The sequence below is a fragment of the Schistocerca americana genome, chromosome 3, assembly GCF_021461395.2.
Source record: "Schistocerca americana isolate TAMUIC-IGC-003095 chromosome 3, iqSchAmer2.1, whole genome shotgun sequence".
Taxonomy (NCBI): Eukaryota; Metazoa; Arthropoda; class Insecta; order Orthoptera; family Acrididae; genus Schistocerca; species Schistocerca americana.
This window is the reverse complement of record NC_060121.1, coordinates 407,966,419-407,989,421: the sequence shown is the minus strand read 5'-3', so window position 1 is coordinate 407,989,421 and position 23,003 is coordinate 407,966,419. Positions and strand designations below refer to the sequence as shown.

The window sequence follows — 23,003 nt, the reverse complement described above, 5'->3', positions numbered from 1 at the left end:
CCAATCCATAGAACGCCAGTTTTCTTTCTCCTGATAACAACATCCTCTTGAGTAGTCCCCACCCGGAGATCTGAATGGGGGACTATTTTACCTCCGGAATATTGTACCCAAGAGGACGCCATCATCATTTAATCATACAGTAAAGCTGCATGCCCTCGGGAAAAATTACGGCTGTAGTGTCCCCTTGCTTTCAGCCATTCACAGTACCAGAACAGCAAGGCCATTTTGGTTAGTGTTACAAGGCCAGATCAGTCAATCATCCAGACTGTTGCCCATGCAACTACTGAAAAGGCTGCTGCCCCTCTTCAGGAACCACACGTTTGTCTGGCCTCTCAACAGATACCCCTCCATTGTGGTTGCACCTACGGTACGGCTATCTGTATCTTTGAGGCAAGCAAGCCTCCCCACCAATGGCAAGGTCCATGGTTCTTGGGGGGTTACTCTTCTACCAAAGGGGTAACTTTGGATTGGATATTTCCTATAATACAATGCAAATATGTTCTTGTTTCTTATTTCTTGACTAGACTTTTGCATTTCAAATCTTTCAGAGTAAGAATAGGGTTTAATAGTTGATTACTTGTTGTAATTATGGGACTTCATTACTGATTTTAATGAGTCATTGGTAGATTTCATTGAAGAAGACATTTTCACCAAATGATCATGAACTGTTCTTAACACATTGTTGAAGTCAAGGCTGTTTTCATTTTCTGATGCATATTTAATAATTGCCCCACTACTTGATTTATTTAGTCTTCTATTTGGACATATTTGTTAACACAATTAATGACTATTTCAATCAAAAAATGTAAATTTTATACTTTTTACTTAACTTGATTATTGCCTCAACACATTGTTTGGAGGTCCTTTGCCCTTTTTTGATTTTCATTAATCATCTTAACTGTTCTCAAAATTAGCGTTGTCCATGAAGTTTATACGAGGCTAAATATCTCTTCACAGCATTCATTATATAATATTATACAGGGCGATTCAAAAAGAATACCACACCTTGAAAAATGTGTATTTAATCAAAGAAACATAATATAACCTTCTGTTATACATCATTACAAAGAGTATTTAAATAGGTTTTTTTTCACTCAAAAACAAGTTCAGAGATGTTCAATATGGCCCCCTCCAGACACATGAGCAATATCAACCCGATACTCCAACTCGTTCCACACTCTCTGTAGCATATCAGGCGTAACAGTTTGGATAGCTGTTGTTATTTCTCGTTTCAAATCATCAATGGTGGCTGGGAGAGGTGGCCGAAACACCATATCCTTAACATACCCCCATAAGAAAAAATCGCAGAGGGTAAGATCAGGGCTTCTTGGAGGCCAGTGATGAAGTGCTCTGTCACGGGCTGCCTGGCGGCCGCTCCATCGCCTCGGGTAGTTGACATTCAGGTAGTTACGGACAGATAAGTGCCAATGTGGTGGCGCTCCATCCTGCTGAAATATGAATTGTTGTGCTTCTTGTTCGAGCTGAGGGAACAGCCAATTCTCTAACATCTCCAGATACTGTAGTCCAGTTACAGTAGCAACTTAGAAGAAAAAGGGACCAAAAACTTTATTGGCTGAAATGGCACAGAAAACATTCACCTTAGGCGAGTCACGTTAATGCTGAGTTGTTTCACGTGGATTCTCAGTGCTCCATATACAGACATTGTGACGGTTGACTTTCCCGTTAGTGTGGAAAGTTGCTTCATCACTAAACACAATCTTTGAAACGAAAGATTCATCTGTTTCCTTTTGAGCAAGGATAAAATCACAGAAATCGATTCTTTTAATCTTATCAGCTGCAGACAGTGCTTGAACCAATTTCAGACGATAAGGTTTCATAACTAACCTTTTTTATAGGACTCTCCATACAGTTGATTGTGGAATTTGCAGCTCTCTGCTAGCTCTACGAGTTGATTTTCCTGGGCTGCGAACAAATGCTTGCTGGATGCGTGCTACATTTTCATCACTCATTTTCAGTCGTCCAGAACTTTTCCCTTTGCACAAACACCCATTCTCTTTAAACTGTTTATACCAACGTTTAATACACCACCTATCAGGAGGTTTAACACCATACTTCGTTCGAAATGCACGCTGAACAACTGTCGTTGATTCACTTCTGCCGTACTCAATAACACAAAAAGCTTTCTGTTGAGCGGTCGCCATCTTAGCATCAACTGACGCTGACGCCTAGTCAACAGCATCTCAAGCAAACAAATGTACAACTAAATGAAACTTTATAGCTCCCTTAATTCGCCGACAGATAGTGCTTAGCTCTGCCTTTTGTCGTTGCAGAGTTTTAAATTCCTAAAGTTGTGGTATTCTTTTTGAATCACCCTGTATAACAAATCAGATTGTCTGGGAAATGCAACAGGATTAAAATTTTGCTAGCAACAAAGGATCTCAGATGGAGCCCTGAAATCTAAACAACTCAATTCCCAGACTCCAAAAAGCCTGGTGCTAATCTATTGGGCACAAAATCAGTTTTTAGACATTTCTGTCAAAGATAACAGATGCAGCATTACAATTGAGCAATAAAGGTTGTTGATAGGCAGTGCTTATGATATTTAATGCAGTAAACAGAAATCAAGAAACATACTCATTTGAGTTTTTATTGTTGTTGATGGTGGCTCAGCTCATCAATCTGTAAAAAACTGGAATATGTTTTCTCTGGAAGCCAACAAAATATCTTCATGTTAATGATGGTTTGTCAAAATATGTTTATGAAATAAATTATTGTTTGATACAGCAACCTTATGTAGAATGTATGAATTAAAAACAGACTCTTTTGGATTTTATTCTTTTATTAATAATTGGTTTTACTTTCATGAGGAATATGCAATTTATATATAGGGGTAGCAGAATTAATGTATGGTTCAGTATGCATGATTCTAAGTGTGAATAAAGAATTTTTACTAACCTTGAAGTTTTCCTTTTACAACATTTTAATAACATACAATAGCTGTGTGCTAGACTGAAGAACACATCAAATCAAATGAACCTACAGAGACCTTTTCCTTTTACAACATTTTTAAAAATATAATATACTAGTTGTTTTATTATATTAGTTGTTTTTGACTAGGTCTTTGAGGGCTCATCTGATTGATGCATGCTTCAACCTAGCACAAAACCATTTTATGGTTTTTAAAATGTTATAAAAGGGCAAGATCTCTACAGGTTCATGTGCTTTGACATGTGCTTCACTCTATCACAGAGCCACTTTATGGTTTTTAAAATATGGTAAAAGGAACATTTTAATTTAGTAACAATTCCTTATTCAAGTTTAGAATTGTACATTCTTGGACCATATCCTAAGTTTTGCTTATATTGTTATCCCGATAGACAACCTGAAGATTACTCTTGAAGGTGAAACATGTAGTTAATAAAAGAATACATTGTAATTGGGATTGTTTTTAACTCAAAGGTGAGTGTGCTTGCGTCATTCGTCTAAGCCTCAGGCCTCAGCAGTGCGTTTATGTTTTGCGGTGTGCACTGCAGCGGTAGCGGTTATAGAGCTAAGTACTGTCAAACTTATTTGTGCTCTGTAATACAGTTATTAAATTTAATAGATTTCAGTGATGTTGCATGCCGTTTATGTCAAAATAATGACTTAATAAACTTTTGTAATCGTTTGCTCGCTGTTTTTTTTTTTTTTTTTTTTTTTTTTTTTCTGTGTGTTGAAGTTGTTTAGTAAATTTTGTGCATTAGTTTTCAACTGACGTTTATTATTGTTTCTAGTGAAATATTTCAGTAAAATTTTCATTCAGTGTTTTAACTTCACATAGTGTTACAGTGGCTGTTTGAATTTTTTTGTTTTAGCTAGTAATTTTGTTAAGTTTTGTGGTGTAGTAGTATTAATACAAGTAGTTGCTTTCTTAGTAGGCAGAGAATTTTGAGACCATTATTGTTAGTTCTTAAATAGTTCTACTGGTGTAACTGAACTTTGGTAACATAGCTGTATAGTTTTTTTCAGTAACTGTAAAATTTTACCATGAGTGAGAAGTGTGGGCTCTGTCATAGGTTTGTGAGTAGTGGATTACAGTGCGGGATTTGTTCAAAGTATTTTCATTGGGGGGAAATACAGTGGGGAAGACAGTGGTCATTTTAGTGAGATCCTCTCCTGGGAATACAGAATCTGTAGTAGAAATAAGTTAATAGAGGAGCAGGAGTGTAAGATCTGTGCCCTTTAGGTGCAGTTACAATGCGCAAAGGAGGAACTAGATAGGTTGAGGAGGGTGAAAGGTGGTGGGGAATTTGAACTGGCAGTTGGTAAGAAGGAAGTTAGGAAGAGAAGGTATTCAGACAGTTTTACTTTGCATACATGCAATAGATATGACCAACTGTCAGAGTTGAGTGGAGAGGAGCCTCATGTAGCTGTAGACGTAGGGAACTTGCAGCCGTCCTCAGCAATTAGGAGGCCTAGGTTAGTTTCAAAGTCTAACAGAAAGAAGGTTCTGCTGCTAGGTAGTTCCCACGGTAGAGGTGTGGGCCAGCAGTTGCAGGAAGTGTTGGGGAGTGAGTACCAGGTCACCAGCATTGTGAAGCCTGGTGCAGGGTTGGCTCAGGTGACTGGGCATAGGGGAGTTATGTAAGAATTTTACAAAAGAGAATCAGGTAATGATAGTGGGTGGAGCAGGGCACAGTCTTGATAGGGACGGGGAATATGATGTCGGTGGTGACTTGGTTAAGATAACTACTCAAACTGGTGGCACTAATGTGCATTTCGTGCAACTGTTTCAGCATCATGATCAGCCTCACTTTAATGCGGCTGTTAGGTGTGTTAATGTGGGGCTGAGGAGGCCACTGATGGCAGAGGGCATGGGTCACATCTCAGTGGTGCCAGTTGGGTCTATCAGTAGATCGGGTTTCACTAGGCATGGCCTGCACCTCAATAGGTATGGGAACAGGAGGCTGGCTAAGCTTATAGGTGACAGTGTAGTGGGTGGTGGTGGTGGTGGTGGTGTCACTCATGGAATAATTCCTGTAGTAGTTGGTGTTAGAGCTGCACCTTTTTTAGATCGAAGTCAGCTGATAGGTGTACCTGCTCAAAGGAAGTCCCTCTAAGGGCTCATCTTCAGAGGATGTAATGTTTCCAAGTAGAGGAGGAATTAGCATATTTCATCAAAATATAAGAGGTATTAGAGATAAAGTTAGGGAACTGCTAGTAGATGTTGACTCTGAAATGATTGGTATATCAGAGCACCACTTAAATAATTTGACAATTCAGAGGCTTCCTTTACCGGGCTACATATGAGCTGGCAGTTTCTCAAGGAGTTCCTTGCGGGGTGGGGCAGTGGCTCTGTATGTAAAAAACAGTATTCCATTTGAGTCCATAGACATATCATGACACTGCACTGAACAGATATTTGAATGTTGTGCAGAGTTAGTTGAATTTAGTGAAACTAAACTTCTAATTGTTGTTGTTTATAGGTCCCCTAACTCACTTCAGAGCATTCTGCTTGAGCTAGAGAGGGTTCTTGATTCACTTTGTAAGAAGTACCAGAAACTAGTTATATGTGGTGACTTCAATACTAATTTTCTATATGATTGTGCAAGAAAAAGGATGTTGGTATAACTCCTAAATTCATATGATCTGATGCAAACTGTGTTTTTTCCAACTAGGGTGCAGGGGAACAATAACACAGTCATAGACAATATTTTTATTCATTCTTCATTACTAGATGGGCATTCTGTTAGTAAAAGCATGAATGGCCTTTCATTACGTGATGCACAAATTTTAACACTAAAAGGCTTTTGTACTCAAACCAATGTCATATTTAATTACAAACTATGTAGGAAAGTTAAGCCAACAGCAATAGAGAGTTTTATAAAACTTGTCAAGGAACAAGAGTGGCAGGATGTTTATAGTGATGATAACATAGATGATAAATACAATGCTTTCCTTAACAAATTTCTCATGCTCTTTGATTGTTGCTTTCGATTAGAACATTCTAAATGGGGTACTAGCAGTAATGGGCAGCCCGGGTGGATGACTAGTGGGATAAGGATATCATCTAGAACAAAGCGGGAATTATATCAAAATGTTAGAAGTAGTCACAATCAAGTTACAGTAGCCCATTACAAACAGTATTGTAAAGTGCTTAAAATGTTATTAGGAAGGCAAAGAGTATATGGAATGCAAATAGAATAGCTAATTCTCAGGATAAAATTTAAACCATATGGTCAGTTGTCAAGGAAGTCTCTGGTCAGCAGCACAAGGTCGATGATATGAAGTCAGTTCGCAGTAAAAATATTTCTGTTACTGATAAATCAGATATATGTACAGTATTTAACAATCATTTTCTGAGCATTGCTGGTGAATTAAATAAAATTTTAGTTTCTGCAGGAAATCATATAACTTTCTTGGCAAATGCCTTTCCGAGATTGATGTCTGAAATACTCCTCTGTGATACAGACAAGAGGGAGATCGAGTCAATAATTAAATCACTGAAGACTAAGGACTGTCATGGTTATGATGGAGTGTCTAGCAGAATATTAAAGTACTGTGCTGCACATGTTAGCCCTGTATTTAGCAGTATTTGTAATTTCCTGAGCAATTAAAGTACTCAGTACTAAAGCTGCTTTATAAAAAGGGAGAAAGGGATAATGTAGATAATTTTAGACCTATTTCTATGCCATGAGTGTTTGCAAAAGTTATTGAAAAGTCTGTGTATGTAAGGATAATTGATCATTTTATATCATATGATTTGCTATCAAATGTACAGTTCGGCTTTAGAAGTTGTTTAACAACTGAAAATGCTATATTTCTTTTCTCTGTGAGGTACTGGATGGACTAAACAAAAAGTTTTGAATGCTTGGCGTATTTTTTGATTTAACTAAGGCATTTGATTGTGCTGATCACAAAATATTGCTCCAGAAGTTGGACCATTATGGAATACGGGGAGTAGCTCAGAATTGGTTCACCTGTTACTTTAGCAACAGGCAGAAAAATGTCATTATTCACAATGTTGATACCAGCTGTGATGTGGGATCTGAATGGGGTACTGTCAATTGGGGGGTGCCCCAGGAATCAGTGTTGGGGCCACTCCTGTTCCTTATTTATATAAAGGATATGCCCTCTAGTACTACGGGTAACTATAAAATATTTATGTTTGCTGATGACACTAGCTTGATAGTAAAGGATGTTGTGTGCAACATTGGCTCGGTTTCAAATAGTGCAGTGCATGACCTCAGTTCATGGCTTGTAGAAAATAAACTAACGTTAAATCACAGTAAAACTCAGTTTTTACAGTTTCTAATACACAATTCAACAAAACCTGACGTTTTAATTTCACAGAACAGACATATGATTAGTGAAACTGAATAGTTCAAATTTCTAGGTGTTCAGATACATAGTAAGCTGTCATGGAAAGCCCACATTCAGGATCTTGTTCAAAGACTTAATACTGCCATTTTTACTATTAGAATGGTTTCAGAAGTGATTGACACTTTGACACAAAAATTAGTCTACTTTTCTTATTTTCATTCACTTATGTCATATAGTATTATATTTTGGGGTAACTCTTCCCATTCTAAAAGGATATTTTTGGCTCAGAAACGGGCGGTTTGGGCAATAAGTGGTGTGAGTTCACGAACCTCTTGTCGACCTCTGTTCGAGAGTCTGGGTATTTTGACATCGGCCTCTCCGTATGTATATTCCTTATTGTCATTTCTTGTCACCAATATTAGTTTATTTCCAAGAATAAGCAGCTTTCACACAGTTAATACTTGGCAGAAATCAAACGTGCATTTGGATCATACTTCCTTAACTCTTGTGCAAAAAGGTGTACAGTATACTGCTGCATCCACTTTCAATATGCTGCCACTCGAATTCAAAAATATTAGCAGTAATCCACGTGCTTTCAAATCAAAACTAAACTGAAGAGTTTCCTCATGGGTCACTCCTTCTACCGAGTGAGGTGGCGCAGTGGCTAGCATACTGGACTCGCATTCAGGAGGACGACGGTTCAATCCCACATCTGGCCATCCTGATTTAGGTTTTCCGTGATTTCCCTAAATCACTCCAGGCAAATGCTGGGATGGTTCCTTTGAAAGGGAACGGCCGGCTTCCTTCCCCGTCCTTCCCTAATCCGATGAAACCGATGACCTCGCTGCCTGGTCTTCCCCAAACAACCCAACCCCATCCCAGTCCTTCTATTGTGTCCGGGAGTTCCTTGAAAAATTAAGTTGATTCTTATTGTATTGCTGATTGCGTTTACTTAAATTTATGGACTGACTTTTTTCGGGTTCATGAACATTTATTTTTATCCGTTATTACTTTTATATTATAATTTCATGTACTGACACGTTCCATGACCTTGGTGATTTGCTCCCCACATTTGGTCCTACGGAACTTGATGTGTAAATAAATAAATAAATAAATTAATTAATTAATTCTGTCAATAATACAACACTGTTCACCTACATTAAAATGAAATCGAATAAACTCATGACTTCTTAGATTATACACTTTGTACATTCCACTTTCATATATTTCACCATCAACATATTCAAAGCATTTCTTGAATACAAAAATTTTTAAACATCACCAAATTTCAGTAAGAACATTTTACGTAGTTACAAAGGAGACAAATCCCTCACTTGCCTTCCCGCGTTTGATCTACTCCATCATTTCACACAGATTCTATCCAACTCTCTCCTAAACAAACAAAAATGTTACATTTTGCCAGTATAAAGAGTCTGACAGATGATACTGCAATAAGGCTACAATAAATCTATGTTGGAAATGTTATTTAGAATACAAACATATTTTGTAAAGACTATTAAATAAATTATTTATAACAGAATTTTAATCATTTGCATGTTGCCAAAAGTAAGTTTATCTGCCAATAATTGGCATAAGAAACAAAATTTATTTCATTGGATAGTAAATATTTTCAGAGAGAAAGCAAAAATGTAAAGAAACGGGTTTTCAGAATATAATGTTAAAAGCATAATATGATACATTAAATTTCAAATAATAATAAACAAACATCATAATAGCCCAAAAAATTCCCACAACGAAAATACGTTTTGAAAATACAAAGCATCATTACAATATGAATGGTATCGAACAGTTCATTTGACACAGCTGTATCGTTATCTACTACTGAACAGACATCACAATCATGCACATTCATTTCAAACTGCAGTCATTTCTTGGAGTTACAAATTACCTTAGGAGGTTCACTGAAGGATTTGTTGATATTGCCAGGCCATTAATGCAATTCTTGAAGAAAGCTTCAAAGTTTGTGTGGACAGGGGATCGTCAGTAGATGTTTGACAAAATGAAAGAAGTTTTGACCGCAGGTCAAGTTTTGCTATTTTCTAATTTAAACAAGAAGTTTATTCCTTCATGTGGTGTTTCCAACAATGCACTTGGTTGTGTGTTGAGTCAAGAAGTTGAGGGCATGGAACATCCAGTAGCCTATGCATTGAGACAGATGAATTCAGCAGAAAAGAATTACTTCATGACAGAAAAAGAAATATTGAGTCTTGTTTATGGAATCACCTCCTTCATGTGTTACCTGCATGGTAGGAAATTTTGAGTCATAATGGCTCATGCAGCATTGAAATGGTTTTTGGGGTTGAAGGATCCGTCCAGTAAAAACACGAGATGCAGTTAGTACCTACACTGTGTGGTAACAGTGGTGATGTCAGTTATGATAGTGCCACTAGGGTAGTTTTGCTAAACACGGTTTTCTGAAACTCCTTCACCAAAGAAGATAAAGTAAATATTCCAGAATTTGAATCAAGAACAACTGCCAACATGAGTATCCTTGTGTAGTGAAGCAGCTTAAATCACTTAATAAAGGCAAGCCTCTGGTCCAGGTTGTGTACCAATTAGGTTCCTTGCATTCAACCATTATGAATTACCTTGAAGAAAATGATTCATTGACAAATAGTCAGCGTGAATTCAGAAACTATTGTTCTTGTGAAACACAACTAGCTGTTTATTCTCACAAAGTAATCAGTGCTATTGACAGAGGATGTCAAATTGATTCCATATTTTTAAATTTCCAGATTGTCTTTGACACCGTTCCTCACACATGACTTCTGATCAAATGTCTACGGAATATCACCTCAGATGTGTGACTGGATTCGAGAGCTCCTGTCAGAAACGTCACAGTTCATAACAACTTACAGAAAGTCATCGAGTAAATCAGAAGTAATATCTGGCATTCCCCAAGAGAAAGTATTATAGGCCTTCTACTGTCCCTGATCTACATAAAAGATATAAGAGACAGTCTGAGAAGCCCTATTGGATTTCTGCAGATGATGCTGTCATTTACCTTCTTGTAAAGTCATCAGATTGTCAAAACCAATTGCAAAATGATTTAGACAAGATCTCTATATGGTGCAAAAAGCAGCAGTTGACTCTAAATAATGAAAAGTGTGAAGTCGTCCACATTAGTACTAAAAGAAATATGCAAAATTTCAGTTAAATGATAAATCACACAAATCTAAATGCTGTAAACTCAACTAAATACCTAGGGATTACAGTGACAAATAACTTAAATTGGAATGATCACATAGATAATGTTTTGGAGAAAGCAAACCAAAGACTTCAATTTATTGATAGAACACCTAGAAAGTGTAACAGGTTTGCTAAAGAGACTGTTTACACCATGCTTGTCTGCCATTTTCAGGAGTACTGCTGTGCAGTATGGGATCCACATCAGATGGGACTGATGGAAGACACTGAAAAAATTCAATAAGAGAGCTCATTTTGTATTATTGCAAAACAGGGGAGAGACTGCAATGGACATGATATATGATCTGGGGTGGTAATCATTAAAGCAAAGGCATTTTTCTTTGTGGCAGGATCTTTCCATGAAATTTCAATTAACAACTTTCTCCTCTGATTGTGAAAATATTTTGTTAGTACCAACCTACACAGGGAGAAATGATCATAATAATAAAATATTAGAAATCAGAGCTCACACAAATAGATTTAAGTGCTCATTTTTCTTGCATGTCATTCAAGAATGGAATGGTAGAGAAGCAGCTCAAAAGTGGTTGAAAGAACCCTCTGGCAGGTACTTAATTGTGAACTGCAGAGTAATTGTGTGGATGTAGATGCAAATGTATAAGCGAACTGTGTTCATAACATGTAATGAGGAAGATATTGAGTGGTGAATTGTATGGTGGAGGCTATGAGACAAAGGCTTAAAGGGAACAAAATGGCAAGTGAGTGGCACACAATACCAATCATGATTATAGAGAAAGATGTACTGAATAATACTGTTACTAGTGAAGCTAACTGGGGAAATAATGAAGTTTGAGAGATCTGTGAAGACTCAGGAAATCAGTATTTAAAAGTGTTGCAAGCCAGAGTGGAGATGTTGGATAAGGAAAAGATAATGACAAAGTAGTTTCAGTCATTGGAAAACAGGGTGCAACATGTTTGAGGAGTGACATCAGAAGTATGGGAAGCCATGCAGCATGCATTATGAGAGCAATTGGGAGTGGACTTGTCAGCAGATCAGTACCTGGAGGGATTATGGAAAGTGCAGAAAGAATTACCACCTGAATTAAATTGGGTTGTGAAACCTAGTGATGGAAGCTTGCTGTTGTTTTCTATTTCAACATAGCAACAGTAGAAATGAGAACGGCTGGAGCATGGATATACATCTTGATCTTCTGCCCAGTAGAAGGAAAGCAGGCATGGCATCAATATTATGCAGTACATACATATACAGTCAAGTGAGGAATGCTGAAGAAGTTTGTCCCAGTAAATGTGCAGCAGTTGTTGTTATTTTTGGAGAATAAAAGAAGGCATGCCAAAATGAAGAAAGCAGAGTTGCAGACATGCTAAAGGAGAGTATCATAGTGTGTCCTAACAGGTCAGTCAGGGTAGGCCAGAACTTATGTACAGTGAAATTATTGTTGAGGCAGGAAGGAGGAGAGGGTGTACGTAAGAAAAAATCAGGCCTGAGTTGTACATCCAGCAAGTTGAGATATATTGATTGTACTCCACCTATGATAAAGTAATAGCTACAGCCAGTTGCTACAAGCAAGGGAAGCTTATGACAACAAGAAGAGTAGAACTGAATGGTAGCAAACTATTGATAAATGGGACATCATGTGAAGTAGTGGGACATGTTTTCTGACTACCTGTCACAATCTCAGGAATAAATCAAATGAGAATTTCTCAGTCTCAGTTATATTGGCCAGAGGAGCCTATAGAAGTGCTACCAGATGTGAATTTGACTATCCTAAATCAGACTTTGGGACTTGAGTTAATTTATTCCATAGATAAACTCTTTAACAAGCAAGAGGATAGAATCTTTGTGGAGACACTGACCAATATCACATTGGAACCACATTGACTATTGTGGTGCCAGGTGCCACAGCAACACTTAGTTTGCTGTGCATACTCTTTGTTTTCATTCACAAGAAGGGGAACATGGGACATTGGACAGCTACTGTTCAGATGACAGTGGTTTGGATTTCCAGAGCCTAGGAGGCAATGGAGGAAACTGTAAATTTAGGTTAAGCAGAAGTTCAGATGAGCCAGAGGAGGTGAGAAAAGAATTGTCAGAGCTTAGGATAAGCAGTGCATAAGAAAAAAATAGTGGAAAGACTAACACCAAACCGAAAGTGGAAGAGAGCCAACAGGGCCAGCCATCAGAGAGCTTGTTACTTTAAACTGTACAAATGTAAGCTAGTTTTAATGTTAACATAGCATTACTCGAGCATCAAGATGTCAGAAGACTTTCCACATCGAGGCTGCTGAAGTGTTGAATATAAGTGCCAAAAGGCATAGCACAGGCTGAACATGTGCAGCTCAGGAGAGTGTATATACCCCAGCCGTTTGTACTAAAATCACTTATGTTACCAACACAACTCTACTATCACAGGGGCTGTGTTTCCTGGCCATTGTATGAGACATTGATTGAGGACCACAGTTTGCATCTATGCCAGAGCAGCCTGCCCTGAAGCTGTTGGGTCGTGAAGCTGCTGCTATTATGGGCCAATGCCAGCCCAGGGTAGCAACTCACCGACCACCAACACGGGAGCAATGGGTCACTGTCCACTACATCACAAGCCTACTTCCTTCTGGCAATGTTGGGAGGTGGGGTGAGGAGCATGTCACCACAACATTAGGGCCTTGCAGTGACTATTTAGGACTGAGAAGCACCACTGGCAAACAAGCTTGCATTACAAAGGCTGCAGCAGGCTGTGCTGCACTCTGTCAGCAAACCTGTCTGTCAACAACTCCTGAGACAGTGGAGTTCGTCAATCAAGTTTCCTAAGTCCTGTACTGCGTTGTGGTAAGATGTGGTAATGAAGAGCACTGAGTATTGTGGACTGTTTCTCTGGCACTGCATCACATCTGTCCAACAACACCCAGCTACTGACATCCCATGGTTGCATCTACGAGGGCTGCGAGTATCCAGTGCCCTCAACAGTATTAACAAGTTTAAATATCTGTCATCATTTCAATATTGCCTTCCATGTAAAATGAATCAAGGTAGAATGATGGGACATGAAAACGTAAAATGGCTGGTTTGTAAAAGGAATAAGAATATCATGTTAGACCTATGAGCAAAGTGAAGCTACAGATGATCACTCCACAGCTATTGTAAACTGTACCCACAGGTTCTTTGTAAAGTAATCTTCAATGGAACACTAACATATAAAGCCTACATAAATGATTAAAATAACAAATATAAAGTGTTGTGAGATTTTTTTTTTTCAGAAAAAAATTTACAATTGGTGTGAAACATAAAACCCCAGAGTTGCACCAGTGCAATGATCAACCATTAATAGACACAAAACAAATTTGTGTTGCATTTAATCAACACTTTTCTGGTATAGCTAATATTCTTTGAGTTGGTCACTCTCCACCAGCAAAATTCTTCCTTCCAAAGTGTACAAAATCTGAGAAATCACTTTCTCTAGTGTCTACAACATTGAAGGAAATTCTCTTAATTATTAGGAACATGCAGCTTTCCTCCTGTAGCCTGCTTGTAGAGTATGACACACAGAGTACTAGATTTCAAGAAAGCGGGTGGGCTGGATCTGGACTGAATTCACATGGTAAAGTAAGAACCATGAGCTGATACACTGACCAACTGGAGTGGTTCTTAGACATTTACCATGCTTATTTAGGCAAATGCCAGACTGGCCCCCAAATCCCACCTCAGAGAATAAAATGAGCAAACAATTAAATATGGGACTGATGACCTCAGATGTTAAATCCTATAGTGCTCAGAGCCAGTTAAAATATGGTAATACACAGAACACAGTTTATATGATTCACAGACAGATGGCACACACAACTTTCCTACTTTTTGTTACATTGACAATTTGTCATCAGGAAGGGCACTGTCTAGAAAGATTATAATAAAATGAAATTTGACAAATCCCAAAAAAGCAGACCCCCCTATTAGATGGGGTAATCTCCAAGGCAAGGGAGAAACTAAAGAAGAAAGGAAAAGAATATCTTTCATCTCCCATTGATGGTGTACCTACATGTGTAATACAATAGGTTGATAATGAAATTCCATGAAAAATCTCCTGTTGCTAAGGAAGTTGGCTATTAAGGTGGTTAAAGTAGAGTCATTAGTGATGTCAGAAAATTTTTTCAAGAGTAATTTATGGTTCATGGTGTCGTACACAGGAGACAGGTCAACAAAGGCCACACCAGTTACCATATGTGATTCAGAAACGTCTTCGATGTACTGGGTGAGACTAAGGATCTGTGATGTGCAGCTTTTACCCAATCTAAAGCCAGCCTGTTGAGGTATGAGTGCAGAGTCCATTCTGTCAAGCAGTTCAGAATCATTCTCTCCAAGATTTTATACAAATGGCAAAGAAGAGATATTGGACGATAGCTCTTAGGGTCATTGTTCTCTTTAGTGGGTTTAAGGATAGCGATGACATGAGCTTTCCGCCAAACTTTAGGGATCCTACCAGAGCATAAGCAGTTGTTAAAAAGATCTACAATCCATTTTAGTGATGCTGGACCAAAACATTTTATTTGCCCATTCCTAAGATCATCCAGCCCACCAGCCTTTCCTATTTTACACTTACTAATCACCGTCTGCAGCTCTTCTGAGCAGAAAGGCCTAGACAGGTCGGGAACAGAAGTATGCATGTTGTTAGACTTTGGCTCGATGTTTCAGTTATCCAATTTCCCATTTAATAACAGTTGATGGGCAATATCATTGGCTGTTATGTTTGCATGGAGGGTCATGCTAGCAGGGTCATTATTAAGACGCCTGAGAAGTTTCCAGGCTTTCTGGCTGTTCTTGCTGAAGTCAGTTTCCTCCATAAGCTTGATCCACTGATCCAACTTGGTGGCTGATATTGTTTCAAGTAATTGCAATCCACAAGATAGTGTTTCTTCACCAAAAGCGTCATGCTCAAATGCTTTGTAGTAGCGATCGAGAACTGATGCTATCTCAGGGGACAGTCCTTGCATGTATTTAGTTCACCATCCATGAGGGATGGACATTCTAGAACATTTGTTCACAGCTCTTATGAAACAATTGTATTGCTCAGGGTATGGGCCGATGGGTGTCACCTCTTGATCAAGAAGAGTTGTAAACTTGTTCCAGTTTGCTTTTTTAAAGTTATACCAGTGGCAAAATGGAACAGACTGTGGAAGTATTGCAGGCAAGATCTGACACATGATTGGTCTATGTTGAGATTTAGGGATTGGTGAGCATACTGTCTTTCTGCACAGCTGTGTGATGGTATCACTGGCAAATATGAGGTCATGACTGTATCCACACTTCCATTGTGCACAATTGAAAGATGGTGGCAGCTTACTATGGCTGTTAAAGTCACCTATTACAGACATAGCTGGCTGGCTATGTAAATTGGGTGTTTCTTGAAAAATGAAGGCTTCTGTGGGAGTCTTATAAACTGATGTTACTGTTATGATTTCAATATTGTTCTTTGCAGTAATTCAAGTAGAATTAATATCTAAGCTGGATTTTGCAAAAATGGCACTGCCATACTGACTGTGAAGTCATTCTCCAACAAGTGCCACGCCAAGTACTTTGGGGCACCTGTCTTGAAAGTGCTGATGTGTCTCTTGGATGCAAAGTATGTCACTCCTTAAGGAGTTCCCCTTTCTGGTTGCTTAAGCCTTCTATATTGACAAAGAATATAGTCAAAGCTGGCCCTGATATGGGCAATTTTTAAACATGCTGGTTGCTATTTCGAAGGCTGATGCCTTTGGAGTGGAAGGATTAGCTGGCTGTTACACTGTTACCAAAGGACACCCGGATGTGCTCTACCTCATCTATCAGCTTGTCATCATACTTTAGAAAGATGTTGGTTCTAAACCTTCAACAAGTTCTGAACTGCATATATTGTACCTGTTGATGATAAGTGGCAAATGGTGGTGTAGAAACAATGCCCATGAAAATTTTTGTAATAGTTCTTGCTAAAACTGTAACTGATTTGCTGTTTATCACTATTTATGTATGATTAGCAAACAAAACAAACTTAGCGTCTGCCAATGTTACAGAAGAATATTTATTAATATACATAGTAAAATACAAGGGATCTAAGGTACAACTTTATGGGACATATATAATAAATTTCTGACTGATGACTTGATAGAAGGCTGTTTCCCGTTCTCCCTACTCCAAAATCACATGCACATATCTGTAACTTTTCTCATTGCCTAATGCAGCTTTATCTTATTACATGAATGAAATTCATGAAAGCTTGAGAAATGACATATTATGTCATCTTCATTCTTAGGAGCCAGAAGTTCCTCCTTAGTGTTCATTAAGTAGGACCTATTTTTGTGTTCACATAGACCTGATCTTCAGTGCTGCTATTTATTTGCGAGCTATTTTCCACAAATAATGTATATTTGAAAAGTGAAAGTTTTATCTGCAAAACTGTGCTCTATTTTCCATATGGCAGTTTTTTTGTAATTAAATCTATCATTTCTGCCCTTTTTCTTTCATGTGTAGTCTTTATCAACATTGTAATATAAAATATTGAAAAATATATAAAATATAAAAAGTTGAAAAAGATGGAAGAGCACAGAAAGTATAAAAATGTAGAAACTGAAGAAGGCTAAAAGAGGTACAGGAAACTGGTTAGTGAATTAAAAAGACAAACTGAAGAAACAAGGGGAAAATGGATGAAACAGAAATGCAATGAAATAGAGAAAATGGAGAAAGATGGAAAGCATGAAATGATATGTAGACTGGCTAGTGAGATAGTTTTTTAACATAAAAGAAAGAGGATAACATGGAAATAGAAAGAGTGGATGATACTCTAGCAGAACAACCACAGGAGATTTTGAACAGATGGCAAGAATATGTTGAATGTCTGTACAAAGTGGATGAAATACAAAGCGAAATTATGGTTGAAAAGGAGCAATATGTGCCAAAAGATGGAAAGGAATTCACCATCTTGGAAGCAGAAGTAGAAAAGGTGCTGAAGGAGATGAAGAACAGGAAGGCATGTGGAATTGATGATTTACCAGCATAACTGTTGAAGAGTCTGGGAAACAAGGCAAGAAAAGAAATAATCTACCTCTGTAATGAGATATATGACAAAGTGAAATGGCCTGAGGAGTTCCTTGCAACAGCTATGATACCAATAGAGAAAAAGAGAAACACCAAAAAATGTGAAGACCATAGGACCATAAGTCTAATTTCTCATGCAGCTAAAGTGTTGCTGAGAGTGTTGAATAGAAGGCTATATGGCAAACTGGATAGAGGGATTGCAGAGGAGCAGTTTGGATTTAGAAGAGGAAAAGGAACAAGATATGCTTGTCCTGTTAAGAACTATAGGGGAAAGATATATGGAAAAAGGTAGAGAAATCTTTGCTGTTTTTATAGATTTAGAAAAGGCTTTTTACAGAGTTCAGTGGAACGAGCTGATGAATGTTTTGAAGAGGAAGGGAGTAGATTGTAAAGAGAGATGACTGATACATGATATATATTTACACCAGAAAGTGAGGATAAGGATTGGAAATGAAATGTCAGAAGGAAGCAGCATTGGACAAGGTGTTAGACACGGTTGTTGCCTTTTCCATCTGTTGATTAACACATACCTTGACGAGATTATTGTGAAAGGCTTAGATAGGAAAAGAGGAATATGTATTGGTGGAAAGAGAATAGAATGTACAATATGTGCTGGTGACATGGTATTACTGGCAGAAAGCAAGCAAACAGTGAATAACGTGCTGAAGGATCTGAATGAAGCTTGTGTGGAATATGGGATGCAAATAAACACAGCAAAACCAGAGTATGGTCATCAGTACAAAATGCAGACTGTCCAATATTAAAATTGGGCAAACTACCATGAGCCAAGTAAGTGCATTTAAATATCTTGGAAGTACAATAACTGAAGACTTGAGATGTCACCAGGAGGTGAAAACTCGAATTGCCATAGTGAAGGAGGCATTCAACAGAAAGAGGACATTGGTATGTGGAAAATTAGATAAAGGTCTAACGAAAAGGCTTGGCAAATGTTTTGTCTGGAGTGCGGCACTATATGCGGCCGAAACGTGGATGCTAAGATGAGAGGATTAAAAATGGTTAGAAGCATTTAAGATGCAGATGTGGAGGAGAATGAAGAGGATAAGCTGGTAGGAAAGAGTGAGCAATGAAAGAGTATTCGAAGGGTTGGTGAGAGAAGATGTCTGCTGAAGGTTATAAAAGAAAGGAAAAAGACCTGGTTATGACATTCATTGAGAAGGGAGTGCTTGCTAGCAGATGTTTGGTAGGACTGGTTTGTGCAAGTAGACTGAGAGGAAGAAGGAGATACAAGATGGTAGATGACATAAAGGGAAGAGGAAATTATGTGGACCTGAAGAGGATGGCAGAAGACCAGACAGCCTGGAGACTTACCATGTGAATACCTGCCTGTTGGAAGAACAGTAGTGATGATGATGTAGTATAAATACAGAGAGAAGAGTGTGTCAAATTATATTATCATAGAGATTTCAAGGATAGATTTTTTATTGTTCCTCGAACAATGTAAATTATCCCTCACATTTGTTCGAAAGTTGATTCAGCTTTTCTAAATTCTTGTGATTCCTGAATTCCATTGTCAGTTTTTAACTCCCATATTTCAATACAAGAATAATACATGTTTATGTTACTCTGTTTGTGAAATTTACAGGTTTCTGAGAGTGAACAACCTGGTTTCTGTCTGCTAAAATTGCTTGAAAACATGTCACCAATTTCTGATCCACGGTAAAGTAAAATTAAGTTTTATCACATAGTGTGCATGTAATTCACATAAAGTTATTACTTTCAGTAACCATTAATTTGTTTCTTTTTCATTATTGACTAACATTTTACAATTCTTAGGTTGTTTATTTTACACAATAGTGGTCATTTATATCTTCTTTTCCATAAAATTTTCATTTCTCTAGAAGAATACTGTAATTTAAGCAATCTGATGCCATAGATCATTACAGACCAGTCTATTTGGTGATGTTTTTCCATTTAAATATTTTATTATATGTTTTACAATGTTGAAGATGGTTCATTAAGTATAAAGTTCGTGTAGAACCACAACTGTGAAATGCAGAATCATATCCTTACTGAAACATTGGTCCAGTCTGAAATATATTACTATTTACAAAATTTAAGAGTAAAATGTTAGTTGCAACACTTGTTGATAACTGTTAATAACATATGAATTTTCTTACTTCTACTTTTGTAGTGTTGTGTTTTTAATGTATTTTTTACTACTACTCTCACAGTGTAGTCCAGCTCCACAGTGAAATGGTTAATAGGTTTGGTAGCTCAGTCAGAAAATACTCAACTTCTCTTCAGCAGGACTGTATTCAAACCCATTTGGGTGCCATAACTTTGCCAACACAATAACTCAGCTCATTTGGTCAGCTGGCTGCCCACCCTCAGCAGTAAAAAAGCAAATTCAGTTTTCAGTAATAGACTTTGAGAGACATCAGGTGACATCTGCACAGAACCACTCTCTCTGCAGAAGAAAGACAAGAACCAAACAGACTGAAATAAATAAAAAAAGTTTTAAGAAATAATGGTCAGTGTGGCTGACTGCCCTATGGAGGACTTGTATTAGTTCCCAGTACTCTCAGGGAATTTTCCTTGGTGGTAGGACTGGAACTTGGTCCACACAGCCTTGTGGTCCCAACAGAGAATCTACTTCAATGAAAAGTAGCAGCTCCAAGATTTGGAAAGTCAAGAATGGTTGGGAGCACAATGTGCTGACCTCACGTCCCTCCGTATCATGGCGCAGGATGACACAGCTGCTGGTCAGCATCATGTGATCCTCTGATTGTGGAGTTACAGATACTTAGCCAGTATCTCATCTCCTACTTTCCAAACTTTACAGAAGCTCTCCTGCGAACCTTGCAGAACTAGCACTCCTGAAAGAAAGGACACTGCGGAGACATGGCTTAGCCACAGCCTGGGGGATGTTTCCAGAATGATATTTTCACTCTGCAGCGGAGTGTGCAAAGTATCCTTTCTTTCAGGAGTGCTAGTTCTTCAAGGTTCACAGGAGAGCTTCTGTAAAGTTTGGAAGGTAGGAGACGAGATACTGGCAGAAGTAAAGCTGTGAGGACCGGGCGTGAGTCATGATTCGGTAGCTCAGATGGTAGAGCACATGCCCGCGAAAGGCAAAGGTCCCGAGTTCGAGTCTCGGTTGGGCACACAGTTTTAAACTGCCAGGAAGTTTCATATCAGTGCACACTCCACTGAAGAGTGAAAATCTCATTCTGGAAACATCCCCCAGGCTGTGGCTAAGCCATGTCTCCGCAGTATCCTTTCTTTCAGGAGTGCTAGTTCTGCAAGGTTCGCAGGAGAGCTTCTGTATAGTTTGGAAGGTAGGAGACGAGATACTGGCAGAAGTAAAGCTGTGAGGACCGGGCGTGAGTCATGCTTCAGTAGCTCAGATGGTAGAGCACTTGCCTGCGAAAGGCAAAGGTCCCAAGTTCGAGTCTCGGTCGGGCACACAGTTTTTACTTGATTATTGCTGTAAGAAAATGTAATACTGCAGTCTGCATTTCTTAAATAATGTTTGAACATCTTCCATATACACTCCTGGAAATGGAAAAAAGAACACATTGACACCGGTGTGTCAGACCCACCATACTTGCTCCGGACATTGCGAGAGGGCTGTACAAGCAATGATCACACGCACGGCACAGCGGACACACCAGGAACCGCGGTGTTGGCCGTCGAATGGCGCTAGCTGCGCAGCATTTGTGCACCGCCGCCGTCAGTGTCAGCCAGTTTGCCGTGGCGTACGGAGCTCCATCGCAGTCTTTAACACTGGTAGCATGCCGCGACAGCGTGGACGTGAACCGTATGTGCAGTTGACGGACTTTGAGCGAGGGCGTATAGTGGGCATGCGGGAGGCCGGGTGGACGTACCGCCAAATTGCTCAACACGTGGGGCGTGAGGTCTCCACAGTACATCGATGTTGTCGCCAGTGGCCGGCGGAAGGTGCACGTGCCCGTCGACCTGGGACCGGACCGCAGCGACGCACGGATGCACGCCAAGACCGTAGGATCCTACGCAGTGCCGTAGGGGACCACACCGCCACTTCCCAGCAAATTAGGGACACTGTTGCTCCTGGGGTATCGGCGAGGACCATTCGCAACCGTCTCCATGAAGCTGGGCTACGGTCCCGCACACCGTTAGGCCGTCTTCCGCTCACGCCCCAACATCGTGCAGCCCGCCTCCAGTGGTGTCGCGACAGGCGTGAATGGAGGGACAAATGGAGACGTGTCGTCTTCAGCGATGAGAGTCGCTTCTGCCTTGGTGCCAATGATGATCGTATGCTGGTTTGGCGCCGTGCAGGTGAGCGCCACAATCAGGACTGCATACGACCGAGGCACACAGGGCCAACACCCGGCATCATGGTGTGGGGAGCGATCTCCTACACTGGCCGTACACCACTGATGATCGTCGAGGGGACACTGAATAGTGCACGGTACATCCAAACCATCATCGAACCCATCGTTCTACCATTCCTAGACCGGCAAGGGAACTTGCTGTTCCAACAGGACAATGCACGTTCGCATGTATCCCGTGCCACCCAACGTGCTCCAGAAGGTGTAAGTCAACTACCCTGGCCAGCAAGATCTCCGGATCTGTCCCCCATTGAGCATGTTTGGGACTGGATGAAGCGTCGTCTCACGCGGTCTGCACGTCCAGCACGAACGCTGGTCCAACTGAGGCGCCAGGTGGAAATGGCATGGCAAGCCGTTCAACAGGACTACATCCAGCATCTCTACGATCGTCTCCATGGGAGAATAGCAGCCTGCATTGCTGCGAAAGGTGGATATACACTGTACTAGTGCCGACATTGTGCATGCTCTGTTGCCTGTGTCTATGTGCCTGTGGTTCTGTCAGTGTGATCATGTGATGTATCTGACCCCAGGAATGTGTCAATAAAGTTTCCCCTTCCTGAGACAATGAATTCACGGTGTTCTTATTTCAATTTCCAGGAGTGTATATACTCTCCATATTGTCCAGTTCAACGACATCAACTAGATAACATCAAATTTCTATTAAATCAGAATGTCCTGCTAAAAATTTTGCATACAAGACTATCCAAAGAATGAATTAGTCTGAACGACATTTCATTAAAATTTATTTTCTTGAGTAAACATTATAACTCTCTTCAGAGTTGTATATAATCTCTGAGGATTTTACACTTCTCCAAAGTAGGCTAGCAATGCTAGAAGCTTCTGTATCCATGTCCTCATAGGTACTCCCTCTTGGAAGGTTGCTGCAATTGCTGCCCCATCTTGAAGACAGCATCATCCCTTGGCATGTTTCTGCACATGAAATTGATACAACAAATCCACACCATGTTTGTGCTCCCTTCTATGATTAATCGTTTTAGGGATTTCATTTATGAATGTTGTTCATTGGTAAGGATATGTAGGAACTCACATAATTCCTCTGGAGCTGTAAGTAACAGCACAATATTCAGACACCTGTTTTTTCCCCTAAAGGCTTCTCTAATTTTCCTAATAGCTGTGCATGCTCATGCAGCTTCACATTTCTCCTCTAG

The 23,003-nt window shown here is 39.4% G+C and overlaps 1 protein-coding gene across 2 annotated transcripts in view; it reads left to right on the top strand.

The window, feature by feature from the left end:
- LOC124606353 (cyclic GMP-AMP synthase-like) overlaps window positions 1-23,003 on the top strand; it is a 353,987-nt gene that overhangs the window by 112,761 nt on the left and 218,223 nt on the right. For both annotated transcript variants that reach the window (XM_047138335.1, XM_047138334.1), the window contains exon 4: window positions 19,110-19,183. In XM_047138335.1, the coding sequence (XP_046994291.1) occupies window positions 19,110-19,183 (74 nt within the window). The remainder of the gene's footprint in view (window positions 1-19,109; window positions 19,184-23,003) is intronic.